Raw genomic sequence first — 17,922 nt, forward strand, 5'->3', positions numbered from 1 at the left:
ATCTGTCTGATATAGTTGTGCACCCAGTCGTACTGCCTAGGAACATACATGTTTAATTGCTGCTTTTTGCCAGTAGTCCATCCCTACTTTTGCTAACATAATCAGGAGGGTTCAGACACTGGGATTTCTATTACGTTTCCTAAAGGTTATGGGTTCCAAATCAAACCTTGCTATACAGGCCATCACTATTTTGGCCATTCTTTCCCTAAATCCCAATAGAGGGCCTAACACAGAAGACACATCCACTACCTTGGCTTGTTACACAACATTAAATCCTGGATATTCACAACTATAAATTGTATTTCAGAAAGGTTCACATTTTTATTCCCCACAACTCTTTCTCCCCATATTCTATGCAAGACAAGCAGGAACTGGCATATGAAGGCAAAATGCATGTCTCTAAGGTACAGAAAATAACTTTAATATCAATGTTGTAGTTCTAAAATATTTGGTTCTGCATGCTCACAGAGGTTACAAACATCATGAAGCATATGACACAGGCCAAAGGGCACCTTCGATATGTTGCACCAGCAGTGAAGAAACATTATTAAAGATGATCAACTAGTATTTGTATTAATAAACATAAAACTATTTGTGTCCCATGAAAGATTCTTTCTTTTTTCTTCATTGTCATCCTCTAAAGGACATCTGAAAGTAGAATGAGAGAGTGTATACATATATATGCAGAATATTTCATGACAATTTCTACTCTCAGTAGAAAAGGATAGTCATTGCATAGATTTTTGAGGCTTCAGAATTAAAAGAAAACCAATGACTTGCAACTTAACATCCTGACACTCAAAAATGCCCCTTACAGACCTACTGTAGCATGAATAAGCAAACTTGCCTATTCTCCGAGAGCTGACATGAACAACAGCATGCTAAAAACATTTGCATTCTAAATTAAGGCCTGTGATTAGGTAAGCACAAATGCAGGCAGAAACCATGGTATGGTTTGCATTCAGTTAAAATAGCAAATACAGAACATATAATTATCTTCCTATGTCTTCCCATAAAACACTTCTGCTGGGCTTCCCCAGACAATAGGCTCACATACTGTGACAGACAGCAAGGGCTGGCAAGGAGCAGACAGAGAAGACAGGTAAGCAGCTTTTAGAGAAGATAAATAAAAACCGGACAGTTCGTTCCTAACGTCTTTCAGCAGACTTCACTGCTCATGTTTGAAAAACGCTTAGTCGGGAGATTAACCTGTGGGTTAAGGAGTGCTTAAAACGTTCCTCTAAGTTAATAAAAACAGAAGTAAACCATATTCTTAGAAGACAATGGAAGCGCTTTCCCTGTCAGGTGCGGGCACACCTGCAGTGTCCTTTCCGGCACACTCTGCTAAAAAAAACTGCCAAAAAGGAGGAGGAAACACATCCGAGATCTCGCTAACAATTCTGGCGGGAGGGGGCGGAATGCGGTGCGAAGCTGGCTCTCACGGAGCTTTACGGGGCCCGAACGCTCCGAGGGCCGGGCGGTACCAGCTGTAATTAACTACACAAGCAGAGGCGCCGGCAGCGGCGCGCGCCCTCTAATTGTCCGCGCGCGGCGCCGCCCCCCCGCGGTGACGCGTGGCGCGCGGGCGCTGCCATTGGCGGCGCGCGGGCGGTGACGGCGGCGCGGCCCCGCGGCCCCGGCGGGTCCCGGCGGCGCGGCCCGCCCGGCCCGGCCCGGCCCGGCCCGGCACCGCCACACCGGCACAGCGGCACAGCGCCCTGCCGCGCACGCCGCCCGCCCGCCTGCCCGCCCGCCCGCCTGCCTCCCGAGGGCCGGCTCGCTTCAGCAGCTTCCAAAACGGGTTTGCTTCCAGTGTTCTGAAAGACTTAGTGTTTACCCAAAGGGCAAAAGTTTTACGGGGAAGTATTTTTGCCCTAGCTAACAATCTTCATTAAGCTCTAACCAAGACACTAATTCCAGCATCAGGAAGAAGACATGACGCAACAACCACTGGTAGAATTTATAAGCAAGTTGACTGCACTATATTGCCAGGCAAGTAGAAAGATTTTTCTGTCAGGAAGAGCTATAGATGCCTGTGATTCAAAGAGGGAACAGATGTTTTAATGATGATAAAGGGGTTTTAATGCTATATGATTGTCTTTCAAACGGCCACATTGACGAACCTCCCATACAAAAACATTCTACAGCATTTACGCATATCTTTAATAAGTGATTACTGAATTGCCATATGAATGAGCATTTTTTTCAGGTCACTTGAAAGTATATAAATAAATAAGTTCTAGGACAAACCAACCATAGGAGAAATATGTGGCTTCGTTATTTTCTTAAAATCAGGCTAAGAAAGAAATGTGAAGGACTGTTCCTTTGATACAGGAAGAAAATACATCACCTTGCTCAAAATACTTATGTAAGAAAACATGACCATAACAATACAATTTCTATGACTTGCTTATTTTGCAAATATGAAGAAGTGCTAAACTCATATTACTTCATCACTACTATCTCTGTCTGATTTTCATTTTTTTCATAGCTCTGTTAGTCCTCACTTGACATTTATTTAGGCAAAAACATAGCATCTGGTAGTTGTCACAGTATTTTGCAAACAAGCATTCTGAGTTTAACATTCTATAATGTGTATTGATTACTCACCATATCCATGAATGCCTCCTAAAGGGGAAATTATTCACATGCATCATGTTCACAGGTCTTCCAACATTAGTGTGTTCCTTGTCAGACTGATTTATCTGTTATGGTATTCATAGATGCATGCCAGAACAACTGCATGAGCAGTCAACAGCAGGGACTATTGCAAGAATTACTGTAATCCACAAAAATAAAAATTCCCAGGATCCAGTGAAAGACTTCTCACAGGGTTTTCTAGGTACACGTCCATCCATTTATGCATCCCTTGCTATTTTAAAAAAACATTAAACTAATCAGTATACAGAAACTGTTCTGACAGTGCCAACAGTTTGCCTTGATAAAAATCCAAGTGCTTTGACCGTGAATTAAAGCATCTTCATATGCAGCATTTTGGACAGTTGGAAAAGGTTAGTTAAAAGATAGTTTCTTGCCATCTGTGCCAAATCAGTGTTTAGGGAGAGATGTGTAACTTCAGACTGCTTTGCCATGTTCAAACATGAATACTGCTTTTTCTTCTTTCTTAGACACATATTCATCAATGATCAATTTAATGCAGTTTTCCTTTCTTTTGAGCCTGGGGAACAGAAGGATGTTTAATAGCCTTGTACAACAACCCCAAACTTCTCTCTGAATTTGATACTGTGACTTTGTTTCTTCAGCTAAGAAAGAAGGAAGGAAGTATGCTTTTTCCACTCCATAGGACAGGACTAGAGTTAGATACCATCAAGAGATGTGATCATGTCATGATCAAATTCATTTTTGCTGTCTAACCCCGTAATAAGGCTGCCTGCTCCCTTTAAGTGAAATGACTAAGCTATTGACTCTCACTGCAGTCTAGTTCTGTTTTGATATTATACTGTATATAAACCCACGTGCATCAATTTGTTTGTTGCAAAACGAAATCAAAGCTATAAGTCCCGTGTTACCTAAGCATTCTTTCTCTGCTGTCCTTTTTTCCCAATTCAGCTCCCAGACAGTAGTTATCACTCCTTACGCTCTGGCAAACATCCTCGGGAAGATTCTTAAGCCCAGGCTACAGAGACGGCATCTATTTTGAAGCAATGCAGAGTCAACAGGCTCACACTTCCCTTTCCCGGACCAGAATGTCCAGCCTGCCCTCGGGCTGCTGGTCTCGCCCAGCAGCAGCAGCCGCGGCAGCCCCGGACAGTGTCGGGCTGCGTGGCACGGGTCCTGCAGCAGACTGGGCTCGGCTGCGGAGAGGGCTCTGCCTGGCAGAGGCTGTGCTGGCGTCAAGGGGGCCCTCTAGGTGGGTTCTCCCGGCACCGCGCAACCTGCCCTGCCGTTCCCACCCGCCCGGGATGGAGGGGAAGGACGGGGCACCAGCGGAAGAGCCTTCCTTAGGACGGTCCGTGCCTCCAAGATGACAGAAAGCACTGAAAATTTTGCATGGACGTGCAAAAATCTGCAGGAAAAGAGACGCGCAGGAAGCAGAGTTCACCATGTTGATCTGTGCTGAGATGTAAAAGATTCCTAGACTTTTATACTTCAGCATACCCAGGGCATACATTGTTTGTTTGCCATTCTTCTAAATGGTTTACACTGTACTAAGGCTTCTTAAACTTCTAACGACCCATTGCCCTTTGGGACAGGAAATCCTGCAGTATGGAAGCCAGCTGCAACTTCAATGACATTAAAACGTGTGATAAGACTTTGTATTTGATTAGGGTGTGGGTAAACTTGGGAGTAACATGATAAGCTATTGCACGTCACATTTGTATAGATCCTATTTCCTTAAGATCATTTCTGTTGCTTGTCACAACCCTATTCTACAATACCCCAAATTAGCCCTAGTAGAGTTGATGCCACTCTGAAGAAAGAATAAAATATTAAAGTACTTGAATGTCATAGTGTATTGACAGTGAAATGGCATTTATTTCAATTCAGTATAAAAAGGGAGCCTATACTGCCACACGCATTTTTATATTACTCAACATTTATATATTACTGATATTACTACCTATTTGAAGACTTACAGCAAAAAAGTACAAAAGATTACAAAATTTAAAGGGGCTCTATCATAATTTATGTTCTACTCTATACAGAGGGTGACTTTTTTTTGTCATGATAGAAAGCTTACTCTGAGAATTAGAAATAATGAGAATGAAAGTTAGCATTTTTCACAAAGTTGCTACAAAACAAAATATATAATTGTTCCGTAAAGATAAATATTTAGTATGACTTTAAAGGGACCAGGTAACCTGTTATGTTATGTTCATGCTTTATGTAAAAAGCACCCCTATGCCACACTTCCCAATTAGTTTGGGAATTTATACCAGAGACATTTGAAGAAAATATAAACAAAACTCTAAAAGCTGCAACATCATGTAATTAATCTGAATATGAAAAAAAAATCATATCTATTCCAGTTATCTACTGCTTTCTCTAACTAGATAAACTTATTATGAAATATTAACTGTAGCAAATGCTACACAATTCTGCACCATCATTACTATTTCATATTGCTCTTATCTCACTGCATGCTTGCCCGATCACTCACAGGCACTGACATTTTCAACACTAGAGTTATATAATGACTTGTACTATCTTGAGAAATAGCTTCTCAGCACTGACCTGTCACAACATTTGAAATCTGTGAATGAGTCTATTCTGAATATGTGTTACAATTTCTCTGTTTTTCTTTAGTGTTAAGTTCAGCACAAAGCATAGCACCCATTGACTCAGCTAATTTCATTCAGGAGCAGAGTTGCAGAAGGAGTGTGGGCGTATACAAAGTTACTATACAGTACTAGGGACCAATTAAAGAACTCACCAGCAAACTGGAGTGCGCAATATATGGGCTTTCCAGAGCAGGGATAAATTAAAGCTAAAGACTTTACCCAGTAAAATAGGTTGGCTTGTGAAATTCTTCCTGTTCAAGCTCATAATAAATTGCCAACCACTCTGCATTAAAATAAAAAAAAAAATAAAAAAACCCCAAAGCAAAACAACAAAGCAACACAACAAACAAACAAACAAACAAAATTGGAAGCAGATTTTAATTTGATTCCTTGGTTACCAGAAGAGTGCTCTGACAACTAGAATTTAGGCTGTATGGCAGTGAGTCCAACTTCCTCATTCAAGCAGAATCTGAACTAGGCATGAAGAAGTTGGAGGGTGGATAATAGACACAAACAGGAATCTTCAAGTAATTATGACTCTTCCCTGATGTGGAGAAACCCTAGACTCCAGTCATTATACAAAGTCTTCTTGACTATTTTCCACTGAATTAGTAAGGACAAAGTATGTTTGTAGTAGGAACCGGATTGTCTGGAATCATTTCTCACTTCCAACAACAGTTGCATTGGACTACAGAGTGAGGATCTATCCTTTTTCTCTCTCTTAATAGTCTTGAGAATCCTTCAGTTCTTGTTGGCCAGTGAAATATCTAAAAGGGGAGGATTAAAGAATATGTCCTATTAACCTTATTTTTAATCAGCCTATTAACACTGAAAATTGCAAACATCTTTCCATTCTGTTTTTTTTTTTGGAAAAGACATACCAAAGAGAGGATTATTTGCATCTCCATTTCCATGCAGTCTTCCTCCCACAGCACTCAGATTTTCAATTACTATCCGTACCAGAAAATTCACTTAAAAATTGATTAAGGTCTATAGCTGTTAAACTGAAGTCCTCTAGAATATTTTCTTTGCTCCTCTCTTAGATGTAAATGCACTAGCAGACACTAGAGGAAGAGTTTCCCTTGTAACACTTCTGGTCTTTATCCTGCATGGAACGGTCTGGGTTAGAAGGCACCTTTAAAGGTCATTGAGTCCTAACCCCCTGCAATGACAGGGACATCTTCAACTAGATAGGTTTTTTTAGAGCCCTGTCCAACCCGACCTTGAATGTTTCCAGGGACGGGTCATCCACCAGCTCTCTTGGGAATCTGTTCCAGTATTTCATATTGAAAGAAATTTCTTTCCTACACCTACTCTGAATCAACTCTCTTTTATTTTAAAACCTTCTATCCAATGTCCTATCACTGCAGACCTTTCTAAATTATGACAGTACTAAGAGAGATAAGAACCATTCTACCAGTGTTAGATTTTTAATACAAAACTCAACAAAACCAATGAAAATATATCATACAGATGTACACATCCTGAGGAGTAAACTGCACCAGGGGCTTACATTTGCATGCTTAGATTGAGTCACAATTTTTTAAAGAGATCAGTTTAATTTGCTGCATCTTTTGATTTTTATAAAATAGGGGCAAAAAAATAATTGAAAAAATATTTTGCTTAAAATACAGTAGTACAAAGGGCAATACCTGTATCTGGAAAGGTAACAATAATTCTTAAAGCAATGCTGAAAAGCAATCTTCTAATATGAGTTCACAGAAATTTCATCAGTGTCATTATGAAATAGTAATAATGACCAATGGCAGATATTTAAGACTTTGCAAGATGAGCTGGTGACTTAAAACAGAAGATTCTGAATAAGTATCAATTAAAAAAAACCTTATCAAACTTTTTAATTCCATAAAAAGTTTCAAAATGCACTCCAAGTAACAAATGGTTGTGGAGCCTGAAATATGCTACCACTAAAAAGAAAAGTTTCTGGAGATCAACTCCAGTGCATGCAATAAATACATTGCTAACATAACTGACCAATGCAGATGGTAATTTCAAGCTTTGGGAAGAAGGCTGAAATAAAATTCTTATTAAAAAAATAAAAAGGATAGCATTTTTAAGAAAAAAAGGTAAAGAGATTATTTAAAACAGAAAAATTAGCACTCACCTAATATATATTCATCTGTAATATTATGGAAATATAACACACAGATGTGGAAAATGTCCGCATTTGGGATTAATTTTAATTTTTTTGAGTGTTAGGATGGCATCATTATTTATAAACTTTCCATGAAGACCACATAGATTAAAATATCAATGTGGTTAATGAAATGGTAAGAAATGTATCCCACTGCACATGGTTGAAGGAAATCATCCAAATGATAGGTCTTTAGTCATACAACTTTTTAGTTCCCCACAAGTTGTCTTCTTCTAGCACAGACAGTAAAGGCCCAGATTCTTCTCATCAGAATCCTCATCAGAGTGAGCAGATAAACCCAGTGAGCTCCTTAACACATGTTGGACTTCTTCACTCACAAACAAGTGCTATATGAGTGTATGTCAAGACAAGAAACTTAAGATTCTGTCCTGTGTTCTTCCTCTGCCATCTGCCCTGCAAGTAAATCAGCTCTCTATTGGACTCCCTTCTGGAGTAAGGAAAGTAAATCTTCAGAAAGAAAAACCTGTGCAACTTAGAAGCACTTGCTAAGAGCAGTCCAGATAGAAGTAGTTTGTCCCTATTCTCCCTATACATTCTTGTTAAATCCCTAAAGACCTTCCACCGTCAGATATTTTAATGATGAATCATAAGACAAGTCACATGCATTTGGTGTCATGCTATGGGAACATCACCCCAGTGGGCTCTGACAGTGTCTCACATGATTTCAGGCACTTTGAACTGAAAAATGACAGAAAATTTGTTTCCTGTACCCAGAGAGGTCTAAATGAATGCTGTGCAGTGGGGAAATAACCCACACCACATAATTTACCCCAAGGGCTTGAGAGCTTAGAGTCATAATTATTGCATTAAAATGACTACTAAAAGACAAAACTTCAAAAAACATACAGCTCAGTTTTGAACAACAGTCATGAATTAGGTAATGTTGCTAGGAGCTTGCAGCTATCCCTTACGAACAAAAAGAGCTTAGTTATCAGTATATTTTTGTTCCAAAAATGATGTGCTGAACTATAAATGCAATTTGAGCAGAACATTCTCCATCCAAGTCACAGCACTTTTTGAAGTCCAAAGAATCTTCAGGTCAAAAACTTTGAAAAATTAATATTTTATGTGTCTTCTTTTAAATTCTTAGCTTGTTCTGTGTCTCTCATTTCCCTTCAATTAGAACAAGAGATTTTTTCAGGTAATCTCATTTTAAAATGTAAAATCTTCTTAGTTGTATAAAAAATAGTTATTTTTCCTAATTTCATTTAGTAAGCATCAGTTGTTTCTATACTTTTGTTGTGCCATTTATGTCTTATAACTGATATAAAAAGATCCTTAAGGCTTCATAGATTTAAACTGGCAGAGAAGGAGTGGTGTGGAAAAGAATGCCAGGGCATCCCAGGGAGATTAAATTATCTTTTAGTCTCATTTAAAGAGATATAATCTTTCTGTCCTGAATACCACTGGTTGGTGATACCTGAAGAAAAATAAATGTCCTTCATAGCAACATACCTCTGTAGATTAGGCACCGGTGGTTTTGCTCAAAAACTCATATCTTTCTATTGCATAAGACAGGGTTCAGATGCCTTCAGATCATTCCAGAAATATAAACAGAGACTTTACATCTATGCAAAAGAAATGTAAATAAGAAGTGCAGATTATTGTTCTCTCTTTTCCCATTGTACCCTTTTTCCTCCCCACTAACTGACCAATCTTCTTTGCCTTAAAAAAAGCAAGAAAAGCAACTATTCTAGTTTGCTGACAGAATACAGACTCAAAATATTAAAATAAGTGACAGTTCAGACTCATGTTTATCACGTTATTTTGCCTCCTATGTCCTAGCTATCTTATTTTTTGCCAGAAGCAGAGCTTGAGCTCTCTGTAATGAGTCGCGTTACTGCTATGGAATATGGGCCTGGTGGCACACTCCGATTTTGGATGCATGTCTGCTGTGAAACAGGAAGAGACTTCCACTAATCACAAATTCTAAAATTCATCTCAGTGAAAATCCCATATATGACTGAAATTCCCAAAAACAGTTTGGCAGCAGTTATTCAAGAAAACAAATTGTATGTTTTCGCAACTGTAAAATGGAAACCATGAGAAAATGATGACAGTTTTTTATTTATATAATGTTAGCAAACTGAAGTAAGATTAAATAGATGTCCAGCATATATTCTTGACCTGTTCTATAATATGGAGATTATTATGCATTATTGTGGTCAATTACATTTCAAATAGAGCAGTGTTCAGAGTACTTGTATCTTAAATGGCAAGGTAGGATGAAATTTTACTTGGTAATACTTTTTGTTTGTTTGTTTGTTTGTTTGTTTTTACCATATCTGGTAATGTTTGCGTTACATTCACTACTAAGTTGCACATTAGCTTGGTGAAGATGCCTTCTTCCTATATTACCAAGCATGATACATTATTCTGAACACAAGTATATTTTGTAAAAGGAATTATAACTATCTGAATTGAACAATTCAGTTATGATTTACAACAAGAAATGGAGAAAAAGGACTTTTCTTGAAAATTCCTGTGGAATCTTATTTGGACATACTTTATTTTGAAACTTTCCTATCCAGGTAGTTTCTTTTCTGGAATGGGGAATGAAAAGCAGTATAATGGGCACATGTAAAACCAAGGACAATGCTTTGGGATATTTTTTACTGAAACCTGATTTCTCCTAATATATCTTATATTTCTATCGAGTATGCTTTTCTGATGTGAAATAAACAGTTCAATCAACAAAATTTCAATTTATGATTTATAATATGATTTAGATATTTGAATTATCTTCTTAATAATCTCAAAAAAGCTTCTTGAAAACCTAAGTTGCAGATGACCCATTAGAATATAATAAATAACTTATCTCTTCCAGCTTTCTATCAAATTATAACCTTTGATATAACTTTTCTGAGAAAAAAAAAACCCAAAAATTACCCACCTTGCTATAATTTCTTTCTGAAATGGGAATATAAAGTTGAATATTTGAGAGGTAATGTACACTAATGAATGAAAACGTTTTTATTTGTTTGATTTGTGTTGGATTTATTGCTTTTAATTTTATTTATAAGCAAATAATTTCTGCCTGCTTGTAACTTAGTCAGCAATAAATGTATTACATCAAAACCTTCAGGCCTTGCAAAATCAAACCGTTTCAACATTGAAATCATGTCATAAAAAAGGTTAGCAACTGAACTTGCTTTTCAGTTGTGGTCAACCTTTGCTCATTGTCATCAATAGACTTTCTATTTTCTTTCATATTTTCAGAAAATGTCAGGACATCAAACATGTAAGCTTTACACTCCCTCCTACTGAACTACTGCAAGATCCTGTAATCTGATTCTTCTCTGTAGTGGTAGTTTCCTAACACTGAGTCATATAAAAATGTCACTAGTGCAGTAAATGAATAAAGTGCTCAGGGAAATACTTGAAATCTAGTAGTATTTTACTTTGGAAATAATATTACCTTCTTACAGTCCTTTTTATCTTCTGTTACTACCTCCTAATCTGCCTTAAAATTCCTTACTTATACTCATGTTTTCTATTTTAAATAGCAATTTCCCAAGTAACATTATAACAAAGATCACCTCTATGAGTCCACCTACTATTTTGTCTGCAAAATAAGGTTGCAGAGAGCAAATTAATTTAGTAAACACACAACAATTTAATCCAATTTTATATTTTTCTTGATGACTAATAACTCTTCAAAAATCTTCAAAACTTTTTTATTTTTCTTTCTTAAATGAAAAAGGCTGTGTACCTGTCTAAATCATTACTAATATCTTAAAATACAAGTAACATGTTTAATATTATTCTGTTCCTGATTTTAAAATCTTATTAACAATCTCTACAAGAGTGAGATTTCCTGTACTAGTTCTTTAAAAGTTCTTGAACAAAGGTCATCCAGTTCCCTTAACTTAAGAGCATTATTGCATGAGATTTGTTTCCAGGTAAATTGTGGCAATTTATATGTAAATACCTTTGTTCCTATTATCTATCATGCATGTCTTGATGCTTAAAATAATTTTCCGTATTAACACTATGCACCTTCTGCTTTCTGTTCATTCATTGAATATTGATAAAGAAATTGATTGGATTCATCTTGTCAGACTATTCAACCCTTACCATATTTTACAGACTTTTCTATGCAACACAAACACGAGAAGTTTTGAAGTTTCTCATAATATCATAATTCCTGGTACTGATTCCAGGAAATATTCATCCTATTCTAAATATAGAATATTTATTTATATGGAACATCTTTCTTTTCATGTTCAGTATTATCTTCAATTCATCAAACTGTAATTCTCCTGCCCCTTCCAGTGAATGTACAAATCCCAGAGAGCTAACTTCTGCAAGCTGACAGTTTTTTATTTTCTAATTGCCTTTCCCATATGTCTCTAGAACCAGTTCAACATCCTCCAGGGGTCTGAAGATCACCTTTCATGCATAAAAATGTAATGCTGTCCACCCACCTTTACACACAAGTACTGATAAATAATTCATTAGAGAGGAATTATCATGATAATTACCCTTTGTACACAAGTATGTTTTTTTCCTTTTTGTCAGATGTGGCCGAAACGTTAATTTCTGGGTTTTTTTCTATTTCTTGCAATTTCTAGCATTAAGTGACAACTTGTATTCTGACAAAGATACATAAATTTATAACTTGAATTAGAGTATAAGAACAAAAACTCATACTTGAAAAGACATTGGAGCCAGAGTAAACTTCTTAAGTAAAAGCTGTTTAAGAATTAACACATAATTTAAATTGTTGAGTGCCCAAAGGAAAGTTAATTCAGATAACAGTTCTGTTTCCCAGCTAAATATAATAGAAAAAAAACTACTGGAGTTTTTTATAATATTAAGAAATTCTCACTGTCCCAGAAATAGTATACAGAAGTTGCTCTAATATATATTGCTGAATAAAAAATTGTTTGTGGATATGTAGCTGGGATGTAGCTATGGACAAGTATTTAATCGTAGAGATTTATAGCTACATAGAACCACAGATGCTTAGGGTTACTAAGAAACATAGAAAAATACAAAATCTTTATCTCAAACAGTTTACTGTCCTAAAATAAGTAGAAAACAGAGGGAAGTTATTATTCATTACATAGAGAAGTGGACTAAAACATTCTTAACAGAAGCAGAATAATAAGCAGATTATAAGGTACTTAATGAGATTTTTAAGATGAAAATGGGCCAATATTCCCAGTATACAAAGCCGTTCTTAGTTTCTTTTTAATTTATTATTTAAAGGAGTACAATAAAGAGCAAACATGTGACAATCTAAGAAGGCAAACCTCTCTGATTTGCAGATTGAAATACAAATTTGCATGAGATTAGAGCAGCCTTTCAAAAGTTTGAAGTCCAAGTCCTACTGCATTTACATCACTAAAAATGCTGAATACCCCAATGACATCCATGGTGTTAACCACTAGCTGTGCAATTGTGAACAAACTGAGAAGCTCTGAAGCCTCACCAATTATTTCCTGAAGTACATTTGGGAGAAATGGAAGTCTTCCCTCACAATATACCTCAGCCTGTTAAAACTATAATGCTTAGAAACTGCCACTTTTAGGAAGCACACAAAACATAAAAACATGCCTTCTTTTTCCTTTATTCTTCCAAAGTTTTTGAAGAACAGACTCCTAAATTGAGAATCTCTGAGATAGACAACAACTTTAGGTGACAACTCAACTACTGACTCATCTCTTGTCAGTCCACTGAAATATTCAGAGAAATCCCTCCATTTTGCAAATTATTTTAGTCAGATGACATGGTGAAATGCGATAAGACCCATACAGTTTAAGTCAGACATATATTTAATGTCTTTGCAGGATCAGTTGAATCTAGGCCTAGTTCCCCATATGACAAGGCCAAATCCTATATTTACATCCTAAATTTTAGATCTAGTCAAGGGAAGCTGAGAATTAAATTATTACTGCAAACATAGGGCACTTATTTGATATTGATTTTTTTTTCTTGAGTTTGATGACTGAAAAAAAGAACATATCACTGGTACACAGGCAGACATCAAAAGGTCCAGTCAAGAAGATTAGGTCTGTAAAGTCATGCCCTCTGGTCACTAATTAACACTTGGGAAATTTGGAAAGCTCCCATGACATAGACTGGTTTTACAGTACTTTGCCAACAAAACCCATGAGAAACATGGAAACTTTTTAACATTATAAAAAGTCGGGGTAGCACTGCTTGATCTATAAACACTTACTTGTCATGCTATGTTTGGGCCATAGAAATCACACTGCTTTTGCTATTTATTCAAAAATGCAGATATTAAAACAATGTCTTAGTAATTTTGAAAACTAGGCAGATAATTTTTGGTAATTAAATGGTATAAAAATACCCATCTGAATAAAACCCAAAAATTTTTTCCTGAGAAAGTGATGCTCATAGCATGTATTTTCTGGAGTGTTCAGAGAAGGCTTTGATTTTTTCTCTCTATAGCTTGAAATCTTGTGTGTATGAAGAAATGGAACAGCTGTTATTAGTAACATAGGCCAGTCACTGATTTTTCTAAGTAAATTGCATTATCCTTAAAGCTGGATATGTTTACATTCTCAAATATTCTCCTTCAGTTAATGTAGGTACTTGGGGACAGCCCCATCTCACTGCTCCCTACAAAATGATAGTGAAGTTATACATATAATTTCTTACTACCCTCACAATTTGCATGTTATAATAATGAAACACTAGTCCATGCGAAAGGTATTTACAACTCATTGTGGAAGTGATCTTTAGAACACAACATATAAGACAGAAACATGATATGCTTTCTATTGCATATACGAAGCTAAAACTGAGAAGCTACTGAATGACTTCTCCAAGAAATACTGTCTTAGGTTGCCAACTAAATAAACCTGTTATCAAAATAAAGCCTGTTGCCAGCATCTGAGTATTTTATATCTTCTCACAATGTTTTGTCAGGTACTTACTTTAAGCTTGTTTCAATACTGAAATAAATATAAAACTGTTGCTTTTCTATTTTCTTCAATTTATTAATATACTTCACTGCCAGTTCATCCAGAAGACTATCACTTTCTAGAAAATATCCTGTGGAGAAAAGAATGCAGGCATTTCATATCTTGCACTTGATAGGGGTCAAAGAGATCTTTTGTATTATTTTATAGATCGCTGTTATTATGACCACAAGTTTGATACTTATAACACCAGAAAATTTTCTATTTTCTCAAGCAAGGTTGAGTTGCAAAATGCTTGGCAAAAATGGTTCTTAACACTCATTTAAATCCATGTTTAAACTCTAAAAGTAAAACTTGAAAAATTAAGAGGGATTTTCTTTTCTGGCTGTTTTTTGATCACTTGAAAGACCACGGCACAATACTTTCTTTCTTAAAAAATGAACAGATGAAGGCCAAATAAATATTTTTAAAAACTAGGAGAATAACAGAATTACCTAAATTAAGACTGAACAGTTGAAATTGTCCTCTAAAGGGCTGGACATAGAGCAGCTCCAGTGAATGAACAGGAATTTGGAAAGCTCAACTGTTGAAAAATCAGACTACTTGACTGTGCTGGTAACACTGAAACCCAGGTTTGACTTTTTTTCATTGGAACATGCCATATTAAATTAGCACATAAATCATACACAACATAAAATTGCCAGTTGCTACTTCAAGAATGAGGTAGCTGTTGTAGATTCTATCTGCTCAGAAACTGTGACATCTGTATGGAAGGGAATATTAACTAAACCCAAGACCACCTGCTCCTCTTCTCAGTCTAGTCCTTAAAAAGCAATACAGAAATGGACATGAAACTCCCAGTTTCATTATTTGAGCAGTAGGTACCTCTTTTTGCTTATTCTTCAGAGAGCTCACAACTGAACTTAGTTTTATATTATTTCTTATGTGGAACAAAAATTTTTTAAAGTCTGAAAACCTGAAAACATCTTTAGATTCACAGGCAATAAAGTTCACAGGAAATTTTCAAACTTATTTTACAATTTCTGTTGTAGCAATAACTATTTAAAATAAGTAGTCATATGGTTATTGTAGCATAAACATATAGCATTTTCCCCAGATGTCAAGAAGAAAAGTTATGTTTATTTGAAGAAGAAGATTTCTAAACTGAGAGCTGGTGCACTGTAATAGTCCCAAATGGAATTTCTGATGGTCAATCAAGTGACATGAATTCTTGGCATGTAGATTTTCTATAATTAATCCAGGATGTTTAAAATTTTTACTTGCAGACACTATTGCAACTTATCTTGAAACAGAATTTTGTTTCAAATAATTTTATGTAAATTTATTAGAAGGTAAAAGGCAGAAATTGAAGTTTAATGAAACATCATTTCATAATGCATCCACTGGTTGAAATATTCTTATACTTTCTATTCTAGGATGTTTCATAGGCTTATGGATATACTCTGAATCCTTAATTTACAGTGCTTTTCATTCGGTCTTTTTACATTTCTCTGTACTAATATTTCAGCAGTACCTAGATATCTTCTACACATAAGGAATTATGTGTATATATGTTCTTATACAATATAAGAAATCATTATTAAGGCTTTTATTAAAATTTATGCATAAATACTGTGAAAGAGGATGATAAAAAGTTTCAATAATTTTTTTTAATTTTAGTATTGTACAATACCTGGTCTATCCTACACAAAGAAATCACTCCCAGAGAGCACATTTTCAGTCTCATTTAGATCTCTTACATCATTTTGTGAAGATTAATTATTCTTCATAACATGTTTTAAAGATGTAAGGCTATCTGTGACTGCCAAATATAATTAACCTAATTAATACACCAACAGTGCATGTAATACTGTTCAATAAGAAATTCCTTTGTGATACTTATACGAGTTTGATGGCCAATTGCAATTAAGCAGTGCAGTGTGCTATTTTTAAACAGTGACAAGCTTCCTGGAAAATCATTTCATCACCCTTCATGAATTTTTTAAAGATTCTAAATGTAATATGAGAAAATGGACAAATATCTGAGCATGTTAGGAATCAGTACTTAAGTAGCATTTGACTAACTAGAGACTTAATAAACAATCAGCAAGATTTTCATGTGAAAAAATTACTATTGAAAATATTTTTAAACCATCAGCCCTTAACACATTTCTTAACAGAGCTGAAGACTGTACAGAAGAGCAATTCTTTATTTTTGGAGAAAGTAGTCATGGAACTGGATCTCACATGCATATACAGAGATCCAAAAATACACAGACAGGTAGTGATTTTTATTACCAAGGCAATTAATGTGTCTCAAATTATTTGATAAAATTTCAGAATAATTTGATGGAATTTCAGAATCACACATTTGATAAAATGTCTTTGGGTTTGGATGAAGAAGTTTTATCGAAACAAGTTTCTTCATGTGCTCTAAATTTGTTGAGATGTTTAAACATTGATTATGAAATCCTATTACATTGACCCAGATGAAGTATTTAGACAGGCCCTCTGTCTTATAGCAATAAAAAGCTGCCATAAGATGCAGTATGCCTTAAACATTCATGTTTTAGCTATGAAGTTGGTAGCAGTATTGAAACCAGATGTATTCAGTCACACCTAAAATCATCATCATGCAAATATTCATTATAAAATATATCAATACATAAGATTTTTTTAAAATACTAAATCCTCTAAAATTTGAGGCATGTTCTTAAGGAAGGCTTAAGGATATATTTCTCCTCATGTGCATTTTAGATAGGCATGCATTCATTTTTCTAGGAAAGATACTTTTTACATAGCTTCTGTAATTTTTCTATTGTTCATAAAAAGCTTTTTTTTTCCACACGACTCAACTTAATTCTGGCACAAATGCAAAGAAAATATAATTACAGATTTGGGGGACAAAATTATTAGCTTGTCATATAAGAACACTCCCTCCTCCCTTCAGCCCTAAATCTCTATATTTTTCCTTACAAAAAATTCTATAAAATAGAGTCTTTTTTTGAGTTTTAGAAGTGTTCATATGGTAACTATTTAGAAGTGTTCATATGGTAACTATTTCACAAGTGAATAACATTTCTGTAGAACTCTCAAGGCAAGACCTGGAGGACACAGATTAAGCATTTTCTAAAGTCATAGTCCGTCTGTATACATTCACTAAAATTGTGTAGCTTTCAGATCTCTCGGCAATTTATAAGCACACACAAAAAATAGGCTGAAATAGCTGAAAACAATAGAGCACAACCATTTTCAAAACTCTGCCTGGACTGTTTGGTAATTAGCTCACAAGTGTATTGAAAAGAAAGCTCCTAAATAATAACACATTTATTCCAGAAAAGCAATGATCTGAAACAGCCAATGTTTAAGAGAAATTATAAATACACAGATTTCCAAAAATAGAAGCCCTTAACCATGATATGGAAAAGATTCTGACACAATTGAGCAAAGCATGTAAGAAGGTACTGTAAAAGTATGCTGCAGCTAGTGGCACATCGGTAAAAACAGAAAATATAAATTGGCTGTGTTTCTTTTGAAGAAAAGTAAATAAATTCTTAGGAAGATCAGTTAGTTCTGGTTTACTGTTGGTTTTTGTTTGTTTTGTCTAGGT

At 35.6% G+C, this 17,922-nt stretch overlaps 1 protein-coding gene across 3 annotated transcripts in view; it reads right to left on the reverse strand.

The window, feature by feature from the left end:
* The window catches only part of PDE4D (phosphodiesterase 4D), a 354,668-nt gene that overhangs the window by 247,341 nt on the left and 89,405 nt on the right, over nucleotides 1–17,922 (reverse strand). The window contains exon 1 of one of the 3 annotated variants that reach the window (XM_054517852.1): nucleotides 2,611–3,550. The exons of the other annotated variants lie outside the window; for them this stretch is intronic. Coding sequence (XP_054373827.1) covers nucleotides 2,611–2,657 — 47 coding nt within the window. The 5' untranslated portion in view covers nucleotides 2,658–3,550. Of the gene's footprint in view, nucleotides 1–2,610; nucleotides 3,551–17,922 lie in introns of those variants that run through there. 3 annotated transcript variants of the gene reach the window in all.

This window comes from Molothrus ater, chromosome Z (genome assembly GCF_012460135.2).
Source record: "Molothrus ater isolate BHLD 08-10-18 breed brown headed cowbird chromosome Z, BPBGC_Mater_1.1, whole genome shotgun sequence".
NCBI classification, from domain to species: Eukaryota; Metazoa; Chordata; class Aves; order Passeriformes; family Icteridae; genus Molothrus; species Molothrus ater.